This window comes from Ambystoma mexicanum, chromosome 2q, assembly GCF_040938575.1.
Source record: "Ambystoma mexicanum isolate Mex_15411 chromosome 2q, UKY_AmexF1_1, whole genome shotgun sequence".
Taxonomy (NCBI): domain Eukaryota; kingdom Metazoa; phylum Chordata; class Amphibia; order Caudata; family Ambystomatidae; genus Ambystoma; species Ambystoma mexicanum.
The window spans coordinates 938,884,179-938,900,882 of NC_090924.1; the positions used below are offsets into that span (position 1 = coordinate 938,884,179).

At 42.2% G+C, this 16,704-nt stretch overlaps 1 protein-coding gene across 1 annotated transcript in view; it reads right to left on the reverse strand.

Moving 5' to 3' along the window:
- LOC138569863 (ATP-dependent translocase ABCB1-like) overlaps positions 1-16,704 on the reverse strand; it is a 217,194-nt gene that overhangs the window by 117,154 nt on the left and 83,336 nt on the right. The window contains exons 6-7 of the mRNA XM_069648247.1: positions 2,296-2,377; positions 93-284 (exon numbers count right to left, since the gene is read on the reverse strand). Coding sequence (XP_069504348.1) covers positions 93-284; positions 2,296-2,377 — 274 coding nt within the window. The remainder of the gene's footprint in view (positions 1-92; positions 285-2,295; positions 2,378-16,704) is intronic.

Consider the following 16,704-nt stretch of genomic DNA (forward strand, 5'->3'; position numbering starts at 1 on the left):
AGACAAATCTGGAGTAAACCTCGATGCAGTCAATATCGCAGAAAAAATTAGGATTTCGTTTTCATTAAGCAATAAATATTATATGTTCTCACTCTGTTAATCGTGTGTTCAGTGTTCCAATCTGATTGACGTCAAACCATGACATTTCCTGGTGAAGTACTGCATAGAAAAACTTGTGGCGGATTCTTGCTGACTGTCTTGTGGCAGCCACCAAAACTGTCCAGACTTGAAAGAAACTTAATATAAACACAGCAAAGCCAATGCCAGTGAAGTAGTATGCAAATCTGCCGGATAAAATAAAAGGTTTTAGTTATTTTGCAACAGTTTCTCAGTAACAACATTCCCACATTGATTTAAAACATTTGATAATTTGTGGGTAAACTAAAAAAAAACTAACACAAAATATATATATATATAGTTAATTGAATTCGCTCTTCAGATCACGTGACGGTCTGTTATAGTTTGCTTGCTTTTTGCCTTTTGAATACCTAAATATTTGTCAGGCATAATTTGATCTTCCTACGTTAGAAATGTCACACACAACTGGCACCTGGGTATCAGCTAACGGGATAATTTCTCAGTGACACTGGCTAAAGCGCATGTGTACTTTAGAATTTGATGGTGCTTGTGAGTACGTGCATTTTATAAATCTTTAAACTTATGTAAATGTATCATAAATCTGTCTGTGCTGGCTGGCGGATCAGAGGCACACACTAACTCCTAAAATGCTGCAGACCAGCTGGAGGCATCAAGGAGGCACTGCCCCATTGTGTGAAGCTGTGAGGCTTTTGTTGCTCTTTAACCCAACTACAAAATGGTGGATGGATCATTTAAGCACTCGGCTGCTGCCTTAATATACAGTAGGATCAATTGTTAACAATTAACAATGATAGGATGGTTGTTAAATCTCATTTAAAGGGGAAAGCACCTGGGACTGAACATGCAAAACCGGGAATAAACAATTACATCCCAGGAATAAGGTGAAACCGGAGAATAACAAATCAACACCTTTCCAGTATAATTAAACTACTTAAGAGGCCTATAAAGGATCATAGGACTCATCTGGTAAAAGAGCAGGATTCACAACGAAGAGAGAAGGGGCTTGAGATGGAGCGAATGAGTTATGTATTCCGAGGTTTGATATTGCCAAGAAGCTTCCAGAGCTCTGTATCACCAGGGTTCAAAACAACAAGAAGCAAGTTGGCAATACATTTAAATCAAGAAGCGTTCTCAACACTAGATCTCTGAGACTGTATCATAGAGTAGAGGACCCTTGACAATTCCTACGCCCCCAGTTAGAAGAATGAGACACCTTGAAGTGACTTATCCTACAACCTTCAGTATAATAAACCTTATTTCCTTTTTGGTTCCCATAGGCCCTTTATGCATTATTTCCACCCATCTAGATAACATTAATATAAATAGTTTAACCTTTGTACTTCTGACTCTGGTGTGTTCAGTCAATCCATTATCACAGATTATATAAGTAGAGAGGGTAGTATGTGTGTTTGAAGCATTTTGAATGAGTGTGGGTGAGTGACTGATCGTGTGTGGTGTTTCCATGGTACGCAGCAGGTCCCTCTCCCCAGTCAACCCCATGTACAATTATTTCAGTGTCAGATGAGAGATGTCTTCTATGCACCACGGAAAGGTTGTTTTTAGAATTACTGGCATACATGGGTACACTGGGCACAAGCAGCAGAATCATATTTGTACATTGACAGACTTGCTAGTCATGGACACAGCCAGCATAGAATTGTTTCACAGTTGCAATCCTAGCAAATATTGTGCACATCTACCATGAGCACGCTCTTACAGTGGCAATACGTGGATAAATGTGGCATCATCGGCATGGAGATTCTTGCAGCAGCAATATTGACATATTGTGGGCATATGATAGGCATTGCAAAGTGTATTGTGCAGTGCTGTAATATTGTGGGCACAAGCATCAACAAACATGTGTTTTACAGGGCCACTGATGATTTCTATTGTGGCCACAGATCATGATAATGTTTTGTAAAATGCACCTATGAAGAGTTATTGACTTGGCTCTTATTAGAATGTTTCCATGGGTTACCAACATTGTGCTGTAAACCACACCATTCAAACCCATTGGTAACACACATTATGTCCCCTGCACTGAAACAAATCACCATCTAGCACTACTTCCGGATGATATATGTGCATTGTTCTAGCAGCTTAAAACCTAAAACTTTCCTTACTTTGACATCAAAAACACAATTCATTCCTTAAGAGCATTTGGTGAAACATAGCAGCACAGGGAGTTTTACTTACCTTGTCATTTCACCTTCTATGTCAATACCTGGAATCTGCATACAGGTGGAATTTGAGGAATTTGTGGACAATGTGATATTAGCTGCAACGAAACATTAAATTGCATTGTAATAAACAGGTAAAGAAAGGCATTAAACCAGTAAGTGAAATCAATTTGGGCAATTCAGAAATGCCCTCCTGTAGTCCCCCCAATTCCACAATTTTTACACATGGTTCTGGTTTTCATCACAAGGTTTTCGAAGTGTTTCTTTGCAGAGATTACCTTTTTTAGCCACTTTCACTGATGCTCATTTCCAGAACGCTACATATTTTTTTTAATAAGGGACAAGCAAGATTTCTGCTATCTTTAACTATTAACTGAAATTATTTCATATCCTTAAGAGTCGATTTATCTTTACCAATACAATTCTCCTTCTCACATTTCTTCTGCTATATCTGGTTTCCCTGCATACTTCATGATAAATAGTACCATTAAATATGTAATTTTTTGTTGTTGAAAGTTTTTAGTTTAAACTATATACAAAGATCACACAGTAAACAAACATATGATACACATTTTAAAAATGGTTATACAACAGAATCAAAGTCTTACTCCCCCATAACTCAGAGTTCACATTCGTAATCGAATTGTTCAGTATAATGTGAGGAATTTCCCCCAAATTTTTCATACAAAGCAATTTTCCCTCTCAATCTCTGCTAAATCATGCATTTCATTAAACCACAGTGCAATATTAACAGATTCTGTTGTCTTCCAACCTCTGAGAATTATCATTTTCCCTACCATCGCACCCCTAAGGATCAATTTTTTCTGACACGTAGACAGGTCATCTAACATTAAATCACTACCCAATATCAATGTTTTAAAATCGTATGAGCCTTTCACCTATACCTTTTTCACAGATATTATCAAACTCCAACCAAAAACCTCTCACCTTAGTGCAATCCCATAACATATGCTCTAGCGTCCCAGATTCCTGAACACAAGCCCAACAGTCTGAATTATCACTCATCCCTCTCTTCTCTAGCCGTTCATGTGTCCAAAGACACAATTCAAGATTTTGATCTGATGTGATCTCTCCATCAAACCCAACGAGCATAGTTTTACATTTTCCCACATACTGGACCACTCTCCTTCATCAATCTCGGTTCCAATTCTCCTGCTCCACTCTTCTCTCAGTAACTCATTTCCATTGTAAGCGGTAACAATCATTCCATTAACTCTGCTGGCTAATCCCTTCTATCCTGAATTTGGAGTTCTATTGGACAGATCCAAATCCAATCCTTCTTTCACTTTAATTTCACCTACTGCTTTCCTTATTTTCCTGTAATCTGCTCCACTAAAATTAGGAATAATATAGGCACACTGGATTTCCTTAGCCATCATCCATTATTGACGGATTCAACCAGATTGAAGCCACAAGGTCTCTCAAAGCATCAAATCCAAGGCAACTGTTCAATTTCTCCCATGCAATCTTCAAATTTCTAGTTATCGGATCTTTCACACCTTTTGTTTTAGACCCGGTAGATAGAGTCATCAACATTGCTCTTGGTGTGAGTGGACCGTGAAAACTGCTCTCTGCAAGCACCCAATCATTGGTGTCAGTTCCAAAAATTCAACAAGGAATTGTGAAACAAAAGCCAGATGATATGCCTTAGAATTTGGAACACCCAGACCACCTTTTGACAAGGGTAAATACAGTTTACTTAGCTTCAGTCATGGTGGCTTTTGATCCCAAAGGAAGCTCTGAATAATCCTATCCAATTCCATCCAATACTTTTTCTCACCTTCCAGCAGAATCATACCTAAAACCAAATGTATTCTTGGGGTTGAGACCATTTTCAAGGCATTTACTTTCCCCCAAAGAGAAAGCTGAAGCTGTCTCCACCTCCCAACGTCCAATTTAAAGGCAGAACAAATCATGTTCATATTTTCCACAATAAAGTCTTTAATTTCCGGCGTTATTCAAATTCTCAAATATAATAGCCTGTCAGCACACCATTTAAACCCCAACTGTGTGACTACATTCTTGCTGTATATGTGCGCTAGGGGTAAAACTTCTGATTTGGGCCAGTTTATTTTGTAACCTGAACATTGGTTGAAAGCTTCTAACTTTTGGAAGAGACGGTTTCAGATTTCTTAGCAAAAGCAATAAATCGTCAGCATATAGCCACATTTTTTGTTGCAAACCCGAACAGCTCACCCCCTCTATGCCTATGTCTGAAAGCAAAGCTATAGCCAATAGCTCAATCACAATTACAAATAACAAGGGTGAAAGTGGGCATCCCTGTCTTGTGCCCCGCTCCAAATTGAAAGGTTCAGGTCTTTGGCCATTCGTGCTAACATCAGCAGTCAGGCTTGTATAAAGCAATTTAACCCAAGATCTAAACTTGACACCAAAACCCATTTTCACTAAAATCTGAAATAGAAATTCCCAATTAACTCTGTTGAATGCTTTTTCAGCGTCCAATGATAGGACCGCCGAGTCCTCTTGACAATCTGTTGCCTTCAATATAGTATGTAATAGTTTCCTGATATTACTAGAAGTTTTCCTCCCTTTCACAAATCCTGATTGATCTTGATGTATTAACTTCAGTAAAATAGATTCTAATCTCATCGCCAAAATGTTTGCCAGTATCTTATTATCTACATTAATCAAACGTATTGGTCTATAGCTTGATGGTAAATCTTGATCCTTATCTTTTTTAACAGAATTGAAATCATAGCATGCCTTGTGGTTTCAGGCAGCAAACTTTTAGATAGCGAAGTGGAAAATATATTCAACATTAGGGTTAACACAAAATTGGGGAGAATTTTATAAAATTCCATCTGCAAACCGTCCGGGCCAGGGGACCTTCCAGAATTCAACATAGCAATCACATTCCTCAATTCATCTAGTGTTATGTCCTCCACAAGAACTTTAGCATCATTCAATAAAACCTTTGGGATCTCCATTTTATTTAGGAATTCCTCATCAGCTCCATTTACATTTGCCTCATCTTTGTATAAATCCGAATAGAACAAACTAAAATCCTCATTTATATCCTTTGGTTTAAAAGTGATCCTACCATCTTCACTCTGGATTGAAGTAATAGCCCGCTCTGATTCTCTCTTTCTTTATCTAAAGGCTAACCACCGGTCACATTTTTCTCCCTTCTCAAAGTAATTATACTTTTGATTAAAGTACCTTTTCTCCACACATTCAACCAATAGTGTCTTCAAGTCTTTTTTTAATTTAATTTGTTCCTGAGCCAAACCATGGCATGCTGGATCCAGCAACAACCTTCTATTAATCTCTTTAATACCTTATTCTAGTTCCTGTTGTTTTCAAATTTCTTTTTTTGACCTCTCACCATCCCAATCAAAATACCTCTCATTGTGCATTTAAATGCCTCCCACACCACATCAGCCCCAACCTCACCAGTGCAATTCTCCTCCACAAAATATTCTGCTTCTGCTAAACACTTGTCCAATATTTTCTTATTGTCTAACAATGTGGTATTCAGGCGCCAAGTAAATTGCTTTTGCACAGTAAAGTCTAATTTCAGTCTCATCATCACATATGTATGATCTGGCAATACAATATTTCCAATCTCACTTGTCACATAACCTTCTGGCATCTTTTCACTTGTGAACAGCATATCTAACCTGGAGTAGACTGCATGCACCCCAGAGTAGAAACTGTATTCCCTAAGTAAAGGATTCTCTGACCTCCATACATCACTCAAGTTATGTTCCTGCAAAAGATCTATTAGAGCTTTCGTTTGCATATCTGTGTGCTCTGTCTCGTCACATTCTATCCAAACCCTGATTTAAAACGGTGTTCAAATCTCCACCTAATATGATATTCTGGCAGTTTAGATTCTGTATAACTTGGGCAGTACCATCATCAACTGAAGGAGCACATATATTGCACAAAATGATCTCCGTCCCCTGAATATTAACCAACAACACAATCATCCTTCCCTCCTATCATTCACTTCCTTCAAAGGTTTCATTGGAACATTCTTCCTAATGAGTATCACAACTCCCCTTGATCTTGTATTGAATGAAGAACCAAATACTCTTCCAATCCAACCCTTTTTTAAATTGTCAAGTTCTCCCTGTATGCGGTGCGTCTCTTGAATGAAACAGACATTGCTCCTCAAATCATTTAAGAATGTCATTATGTTTTTTCTTTTTGGAATGTTGTTCAGCCCATTCACATTCCTTGTTACCACTCGAAGATCATTATCCATTTGTAATACCGTACTCAGCCTAGAAACATAAGCTGAACCTACCCGGACAAAGCAATATTCATATGTGAACTCTGACCCATAAACTCTGAAACAGATACAAAGCAGAAGGAGCAACCTAAAAGGTAAGTTAATATAATACATTTTCAACTGTCCAGCCGTTTATGTGACCCAGATTAACATTAAATAGCTTCCATATCTGTTCTATTAATTAATCTGCCCAACTGTTTCAAATTATAATTCCCCTATCCCCAGACCCTAAACAACATGCTGATTCTCGAACCAGTGAGTCAGCAAATGTCAATTATACTCCTCTCATATTTACCTCATTTCAATCTCAGCCAATGAATCAATAACAAATCTGACAAGGCATCCAATCACACTCTATAAACTAATTATTAAAATTATATGGCAAACATTCAGGACTTGCCATTACTTTCTAAGAGTATTAACCATTGAAATTTCACGCCTACCTCAGCCCTTACCTCCCTGCTATATTGCACAACAATTCCAGTATTTCCCTTTAACCCATCGTATTACCAAGCATCAACCAGCCCTTCCTGTCCAGCTGCTAAGGATCCACATATCTCCGCACTTTTGCCATTATATCTGCTCTTCATCTTATCATATATTGGTCTCAACCATCTCACACAATCATCCTACCTTGACTCAGCACGTGTGTTCTATCCCACCATAACACAGCTTTCGTGTTTCCCTATCACCAAGTAGTACAAATCTAACTATAATTAGAACTATCAAAGCCCATCATTCGTTCAAACTGGGTTAACTAATTTGAAAGGGATAATATACCTAAAGCACAACACTTCATCATCAATAATAGTAATAATTGAACATTCAAATGAAGTATAACCTAAAACAGATTATGAATTCCATCTAAAATTAGAAACAAGTAGGTCGCATCAGATTAGAACTCCAAAATACAGAAAAAAAGTCCATCCATAAAGGCAGCTTTCAGCATCAAACTGCTGTAATACCAGAGAATGGTTGTACTCAAGTGCGATGTCTGGATAAGGTTGAGCGTCCTAATTACAGGGGGATGCTGGATAAATTGGCATAAATTCGTTCATTTTCAAAATTCAGCAGTACATGTATATGGAGGTAGTAACAAATAGCCTTGCCCCCATTCCCCAACCAACAACGGCAGACTTGATTGACCACTAGGTACTTGATTGACCACTAACGGATAAAACCAGATCTCAACACCTTCTCCAGTATGGTAGTGGGCTCTGTTAGTACATACATTATATGTTCAAATGCCGCTGTGTAATCCAATAAGATGCAAGGGTCCGCTTGCAAATATCTGAAGACTATGTAACAGTATTTCTGGGCAATTCAATCTGATATCAATGCGTCTTTACATCGAAGAGCACCCATTCCCATGATGCCGCTCACTGGGAGATGGGAGGTAGGTGTACAGCTCCCATAATAATCACACGTGGGCTCTAAAGCCCACTCCATGTTGCTGATTCAATACAATCCAGCGGTCTGCCAGATCTTCCTTATTGGTGTTCCTATAAGGTATAGAATGCTGTTAAAGGCCCACTGATCCATACAGAGACCCGCGCTCCTCTCAGATCTGCAGCCACGGTCACAATTAGTTCTGGATACACATTCATCGGACGTATCAAATCAGCTGATCTTATGCCCAAAGAGCACGCAGTCGGGTCCTTTCCTCTAACAAAGCCCAGAATCTAATACAGCAACAGCACAACAAGCATTTTGTAATTAAAATGTGTTCAACTGTAATTCGGATGCAGCGCCATTTTATTTTACAATACAATCATAAACAAAATGTTAAATGCAACAAAAAAAAATATAACAAAAAAAAAACACAAGGGCCCAATATTATCATTCCAAACCTACTAATCCATTGCAGAAGACACAGAGGTATTGAATTTAAGGTCAGATGTTAACCCTGGTAATCGGTCCGGTAAATTGTTACAAGTACTAAATTCTGACTATCATATTATGTTGACCAAAAAGTTTCCAAATTAACATTCTGGAAATTACATACTGTAGTGTTGTTGCATTAAATGTATCTGGCAGTGATTTCTTTGGAAAAATAGAGGGAATATTTATGGTTTTTGTTGTACTTCATTTATGAGAATAAGGCCATCTTTTGCCATGGTACCCACCATATTTTTGTTCTTAACCCATTGCATTCCCTGCACTACACTGATCCTCTTCCCTCTTTGTTTGTCACTAAGCATGTGTGTGTTCTTTGCATTTGAAAAATTAGGTTATCACTGTTGAACTACACTGAACTGTGAAAGGTTCATATTTAATTTGATGATTGATTTTGTGGATAGTGTAACAACATTATTTCTATGAAAACATCCATCCTGGGTTATCCAGTGAAATATATTGAGCCCCATTAGTGATGATGTTGTGTTAAAACAGGCAAAAGAAATTCTGAACACCTGCAGTTGTACAACTTTTTATTATTATGGATTTAGCAAACCAATAAAATAAAAAAAAGTGTTTGAAAGCATTACCTCCATTAAATGTTTCTGTAATAATCCAGGCACAATTACCAGATACTGTAATTCTGCCTGCCCCCATTGACCTCCAATTCAGAACAATGATAATCTTAAATTAGGCAGTTAAATACTGCTACCACGTTCAGTTTTCTGGTATTATCACAACTAATACCCAAACTTGTAATGAGGCCCACTGGAGTTACAGTGGTATGTTAACAAAAACCAACAGGTATTTCAAGTGAACACTAAATGGGTCATTATGCTTTAATTGCATGTTAATCATTATGTATTGCATAGTTCTACATTTGCTACTGTATTCGTAAATAATTGTGACAGTATCGATATTAATTTCCTTTTATGCAACATATTTTTCAGTTAGGTGTATGGTTTCAGAAACCCGGGCCCCTGTAAATTCTTCCACTTACCAAACATAGTAAAATTATATCACCAGGATAATATAATTGGTGGAATTGGGAAGCTGGGATTTTAACCCAATTATTTATGTGTTAGTTTTAAATTTTTAGAAAGCTTCATCTCCTCTCATCTCATCTTTAGTTTTAAAACAAATTAAGAGGTGGCAAGCTAGAGCATTCATTGGTAGGGCAGAGCCATTGCTGAACCAGGGGGTCTCAGTTTACTCTCAGTGTCAAGCATGAGCTGGCATGGCAAAAGACCCAGACCTGGCTTCCCGCATCCTCAGCCAAAACCACAAAACCCATACCTGCACCCTGTGTACACACACCTCACATCATAAGACACTCACCAATTTAAATTGTTAAAATGGTTTACAGAATAACACTATTGAGTATAAACCTATATGATAGAGGCTTCCTCTGCAGATAGTTAAGGAAAATAAGGCACTGTGATAAAACGTGATTTTCTCAGGATCACATAATGTATGAAGTGTGGAAGGTGGGAATTTGAGCCCTGTCTTCCTGGTTCCAAAGTTTCCAAATCAGAAAGCATGGGAGACTTTATGTTCTCCTATTCCATCTTCAATATTATTAAAAAAAAATGCTTTCTGCAAAGTTTTTATTCAAGGGCTATACTTGCGTACTGTTCAGTACATCTTTTTTCAAAGCACCAATGCATCTACAAGGGGGAAGCCTATTAGTCATCTGTATCGTGAGGCAAATACATCTGAAAAACAGACTATGATGATAATTATAATTAAAAAATACTATAATTATAATTGTAGTCTGTACAATTTGTTAGGACAGTTTTTCTGAAGTCCAATTAAGGGTTTAGTAAGACTCCACTCCACTCTTAGTATAAGGCTGCACCACCTGAGTATGTAGTAGCATAGACAGATCAGCCAGGCTTATCGTAGGAGGGGGAGAGGGCTGTATGAAAGTATACTGAACCTGTACTATACCAAAGATTCAACAGAAACACTTACAACCAGGATTATTATAACAAATAAAGGTTTATTATAAATACAAGTAGGCCAAGTTAAATCTTGGGGGTAAGTACGACTCATAGAGTCAAAAACACATAATAAAAACACAACACAATGTTTGAAGGTAAACAGAACAAAGCATAAACCTTCTTCAGAATACCTAGCAGTAATTCTAGGGAAGTCAAACCTTATCATACACATTTAGTATAGGCCGCACCTATTCATGGGGAGTACAACCAATAGTTACTTTCCGTAATACAAAGATAGCAGACCCTATCAGTTATTGAGTGACACTCTGAAAAGAAATCACATAATCAACCAACCCTGTTACCAGGATAACTTTATGAATAGTGGAACACAGATTCACGGAACAGTATATACCCATAACTATTTTGAGGATAATAGTTATTCTAGGTGAGTAAGACCTTTTTGGTTTAATATTCAATTACAGTTGCTTTTCAGCTCAGTGGAACACAGTCTAAAATAAACAAGCAAGTGCTCTTTACGCCAATGTAGGATTGCACCAAAGCAGACCAAGGTCAGCTACACATAAAGGAAACTTTAAGAATGACTGTTAGGGAGAATTCTAAGAAATGTTCTAATTCCCTTCTACCTTAAAGGCCCCCAGCACTTTTGCTGGACTTTAGCACCTGGAGAGAGACATTTTTCACACGCTCTCATTTATTTTTCTGTGATTTTGGTTTTGGAGTCTGGCAAACTCCATAGGCATCATCTAGTTACATTGTGACACACAGCACCTTCAGTGCAGTGGCACAGGGAAGTCTTTTAGATTTCCCAAAGGTTAACATACCTTCTCTTGTATAACTACTGTTTCCAAGAGCAGTGAAGTGAAATTGACTTTAGTTAAATTTGTAACTTTCTAGACCCAGCACACACGATCTTACAATAGGGTGCTGGAAGGGGTTACTTAGTATCCCCTTTGTCTAGTTTCTCATGTAACATTTTTATGTTACCCTTTCTACAATTAATAGCTGGTGGCAGTGGTTTACTTTTTACTATCATTGAGTGTTTTTACAGCGGGCTGCAATCGCAACTGCAGTAGGGCACCCTTGTCAAAATGGCCCCAGTCTTCATTTTTCACCATTTCTTGTTAGAAAGGTCCTTCTTGAGATTTACAGGTTTGGTCCCTTTGTTCATTTTGTCTTTGGCAGAACAAAATGAACAAAGGCAGGAATCCCACCTCTTTTCTCAGCGTGTCTGGCAGGGCAGGAAGCAAGGGAGGTGAATCCCACCTCTATCCCCAACGTGTCTGGCATGGCAGGAAGCAAGGGAGGTTCCCGAAACTCCCTGTGCTTAGTCTCCTGGTTACAGGAATGCACCCAAAGGTGGTTGGCTGGCTGTCCTTGGAGGACAGCCATCCTGCTGTCTGATAGCTAAGCTGCGAATGAATGGGAGAAACCTACATAAAAGGCTAGGGGCCTCATTATGAGAATCACGCTAAAAACGCAGTCATTACCGGCATGTATTTGTATTTTGTTTATTTGTATAGAGCGCAAGGCCCAAGGGCAACCGGGCGCATTTTTTTTTGTTACAGGCAGGATACATAAAAAATATTAATTTAAAAATATACAAGATATACATGGTTACAGACATAGTGATTGAGGTGACAAATAATATAAAGAATGCACAAGTTACAGACAGGAGTGTGTACAAGGTACACAGTCTGAGCAAGATATAAGGTCAAGATAAAAGCGAGAGCGGCCTAAGATACTGAGATGAGGGTTCCAGTCATGGTCAGTCCTAGTCAAGGGTGGCATGGTGGTATTAGCGTGTCTGCGCACCCTTGACGCCGCTAATATCCTGCTGATTATGAGTGCGCGAGCACACTCGAACCCCCATGCCCATAATGGCTGCACCGCCATGCCGCAAAAGCCCCCCCAACCACTGATAGCCACATCATGGAACCCGCTGATACCGCCTCCGCCTAGGGGCAACCCCTTAACAACGGACCCGTAAATACCATCATGCAAATACCGGGTTCGTAATACCAGACCCGGAAATAACGTCATTGCGCCAGAACAGGAAATGCTCCGGCGTCCATCTTGAAAATCACAATCGATTGCAATCCCATGGCTACAGGCACTGAAATCCAAAACCGAGACCCCAGCCTGCCAGAAAATGGCAGTCCACCCTGAAAGGCTCACCTCGTCTGCGCAAACAAAGTTTCTTCGACGAGGAGCTAAACATACTGGTTGGCACCCTGGCCCAGCATGCAGATGTGGTGTTCTGCACAGACCTGCGCCGTGCGACACAAATCAAGAAGAAACAGATCTGGGAGGAGGTGGCCCAGAAGGTGTCCGCAGTGGGGACAATCACACGCAATACAAAGGAATGCCAGAAAGGGTGGGACGACCTGCGGCAGCATGTCCGCAACATACTGACTACCAACCGTCAGCAGGCCTAGGCAACAGGAAGCAAACCATCCTTGCCCATGAAGCTAGCACGGTGGGAGGAAACGTGCTGCTCCCCGATACACATGGAGCCCATTGAAGGGGTCAGGCGTGCTGAGACAGGAGTAACATCATTGGTTGACGAAGGTGAGTGAGCGTTGGCACTACACAAAAGTGAACACACGCAACCAACCCCACTGACAAACTACCAGAGTCCCCAATTCCAAGCCCAAGTACCATCAGCCTGCAGACACACACATGTAGCACTACAGAGAAGCAGGCCCCACCACTGTCACATCCCACTGCATGGTGCAGACATCTCCACCACCAAGTGTAAACCAGAGCCCTAGAGACAGAACACATGGCACGCAGACCCTGAGGCATGTACACCACACGGAATCCATGACACACCCGTAATCCACCAAGTAAACTGCATGCACAACATGGATGTGCTAGAAGGACGCACAGACACTGCACCACACACCCAACACCGGTGAGCATCATGTCTGCCCCTCCAACATGCAGACAGCAATGCACAGGACCCAGAATGTACTTACATAAATATATGTGGGATGTCCCTGCACCCAAGACTCATGCCCTGCCTCTCCATCCCACACAGGCACAGTATCAGACAGTGATGACAGGCCCACTGCAGAAACAAAGCCAACAGCACCATGCAGAAGCAGAGGGGAAGAGGATGGCACCGGGCCGTCCAAGTCAAGGGCCAGGTGGATGAAAACCAGAACCCTCATGCCACAGTGGTCTGGTAAAAAGGGGCCACAGGCCGTAGAACTTGAGGAGCATCCACCCCCGACACATGGGATTGTGCACTGGCCTGGGAAATTGGGTGCCATCACTGCACACCTGCCACAAGGCACACCGGCCCCCAAGCCCAGAGACAAAACAACCCCTGCCCCACTGCAGCCAGCTCATGTTGACGAGGAGGGTACACCAATGGCCAGCAATGGTGAGGCTCCTCAGCCACCGGCCACTAGTGACCCAGGGGAGGTGGCCCAATCTGCAACAAATAGTGCAGAGGATGATGTCCAACAGGACGAGGCTGACACGGCAGGGCAATGCCTGTCGGAGGACACGGATGGAACACCATCCACGGGGCACACAACACAGCACTCCCTGTGACATGGGTCTTGTGGTGGTAGCTCCGGGGCGGAGATGGCTGGACCGTTATTCAGCCCTCAAAGCAGTCCAACTCCAGCTCCCATGTGACCACCAGCAGTCAATGACTACGTGACCTAGAGGCCCGCATCACCCGCATAGAGGAGCATCAGCAGTCCATGGACAAGATGTTGTGACAATTCATCACAGTTGGAGAAGCTACTCACAACACGGGTGTGGGTATGAACCCGATTGTACTCCTCTTTGTGCCTGGTCTGCGGGATCCGAACAGGGGTGAGGAGCTACGGCTTCAAGGGATAGCCACAATCACTTGCATGGGAGTACAATGAGGTATGTGTGACTCAATTTCTGGCATTACACCTGTAGTAATCACTGTCATGGCTGCAGCTAATTGGTGTTCACATGCACATGTCCCTGGATGTATGCACACAGGTACATTTGTTGCAATGTGTGCTGGACAATGGTCTGCAGGTGTCGATTGCATTGTCCAGATGATGCAGGGTGTTCACTTGCATGCTCTTGCAGATGTCCTGTGTTGGGCTTTGCTGCATTCATGTGCGTTAGGCATACTCACTGCATGTTGCTGGATTGTGTTGCAGAGGGTATAGTCAGTTGATGAGCAGTGGATGCGACGAGGGATGTGGCCTGCAATATTGAGGCTCCTCGGTCACTGGCAACTAGTGACCCTGGGGAGGAGGCCCAATTCTGCAACAAATAGGGCAGAGGATGATGTCCAACAGGACGAGGCTGATACGTCAGGGCAATGCATGTCGGAGGTGTAACGCTCACCTGATTCCCGTAGAGGCGCCGGTCTTGACTGGGCGTATACCGTATCTTCAAAGGTGATGTGTAACACACGGCTGGCTCTTTGGGCTGGACCTCTGTGCACTGTATGTCTGACTCGAAGGGTAAGATGTCTGCAGATAGAAAATATGGGATTAATGAACTGGGTTATTGAATTTCTCTCTTCTTCCCTTTCTCTTCTCCTGTAGAACCCCAAAGGTTAACGCTCTCACCTTAGGTAAGTGAACGCCGTGCTCTCCATCTGCCTCGGGGCAGGGTGCTGTAACCAGTTTCTTCACTGGATAAGGGGAGCAGGCCTCTTGACTTCAGAGGACTGCTGTCCATCGTTTACTGCACGAACGGCAAGTTTCGAGTAATTCTAATGTCTTTAAAAGTCTTTAGTAATGATGTCTCTTGTTTTTGCAGGGTCCGGCGATGGCGGATGACGGGCTGAAGTGAGTTGAAGATGGAGCCCGTGTGATGAATGGAAGCGCCTGGAAGCACGTAAGTAAGCGCTTGTTGCCTGCTTCACGATGCGCTCCAACTGTCTTTTTATTTTGCAGGTACAAGTTCGGAGCGGCTGCAGGGTGCCGGAATACCCACTGGGTTAGATGTGGAAAAGAGTAATGGCACTTGAGTATTAAAGTTCTCCAATGTCTTTAAACGCACCTTGTTTTGTCTTTCAGATGCGGGATGCAGCGCCGAAGGCCTCCGGAGCGTGCGAAGAGCTGGTAAGCTTTTGTCTTTCAGATGCCGGAATGCAGTGCGAAGACCTCCGGAGCGCACGAAGAGTAGGTAAGCCTTTGTCTTTCAGATGCCGGAATGCAGCGCGAGGCGTTGGTGACAGCCGATGGACCAGGTAAGTGAAGCGCTGTCACTGAAGACCGTAATGCTAACCTGTTCTTTCTTGTCTTTATAGGTGTTGCTGAAGACTGGATTCAGGATGGTAAGCCTTTTTCCTTAGGCCCAGGATCAGATGCAGAGACACGATGAGCGTTCTGCTGCAGAGGATGCAGAATAACGCAAAGCAAGATTCATCCATCGGGTGTGGTTTAAATAGCCTCCTGTAGTGCTTAGGTGTCTCCTTCCACAGCCACGCCTAGGTAAGAAAAGAGTTCCTGCTTTCCAGAAGAGTTCCAGTGTTCTGAACCTAGGGAGTGGCTCCTGCCCCACCCAACAGGAAAAGTAGTTCCAAACAGAAGAGGATCAGAGGCTCAACTGGCAGGCAAGTAAGCAGCATGGTCTGCTGCAGGTAAGTCCACCCAAGCATTATGAGCCCGGCGCTTCCAGCGCTGGGACTGGGCATATTTATGAGCCTGGTGCCACTGGCGCCAGGACTGGGTCCAAAAGGTCCCAATTGGGACTGGTTGGCACTCGGAACCTGGGTTATGGATCTGCTTCCAAGGGAGTTGGGAAAACCCTGACCTTTTGGAAGCAGAGATCATGACAGGAGGACACGGAGGGAACACCATCCACGGGGCACACACCACAGCACTCCCTGGGACGTGGGTCTTGTGGTGGTAGCTCCGGGGAGGAGACGGCTGGACCCGTATTCAGCCCTCAAAGCAGTCCAACTCCAGCTCCCATGCGACCACCAGCAGTCAATGACTACATGACCTAGAGGTCCGCATCACCCGCATAGAGGAGCATCAGCAGTCTATGGACGAGATGTTGTGACAATTCATCACAGTTGGGGAAGCTACTCACAACACGGGTGCAGGTATGAACCCGATTTTACTCCTCTTTGTGCCTGGTCTGCGGGATCCGAACCGGGGTGAGGAGATACGGCTTCAAGGGATAGCCGCCATCACCTGCATGGGAGTAAAAATGAGGTATGTGTGACTCAATTTCTGGCGTTACACCTGTAGTAATCACTGTCAAGGCTGCAGCTATTTGGTGTTCACATGCACATGTCCCTGGAAGTATGCAGACAGGTACATCTGTT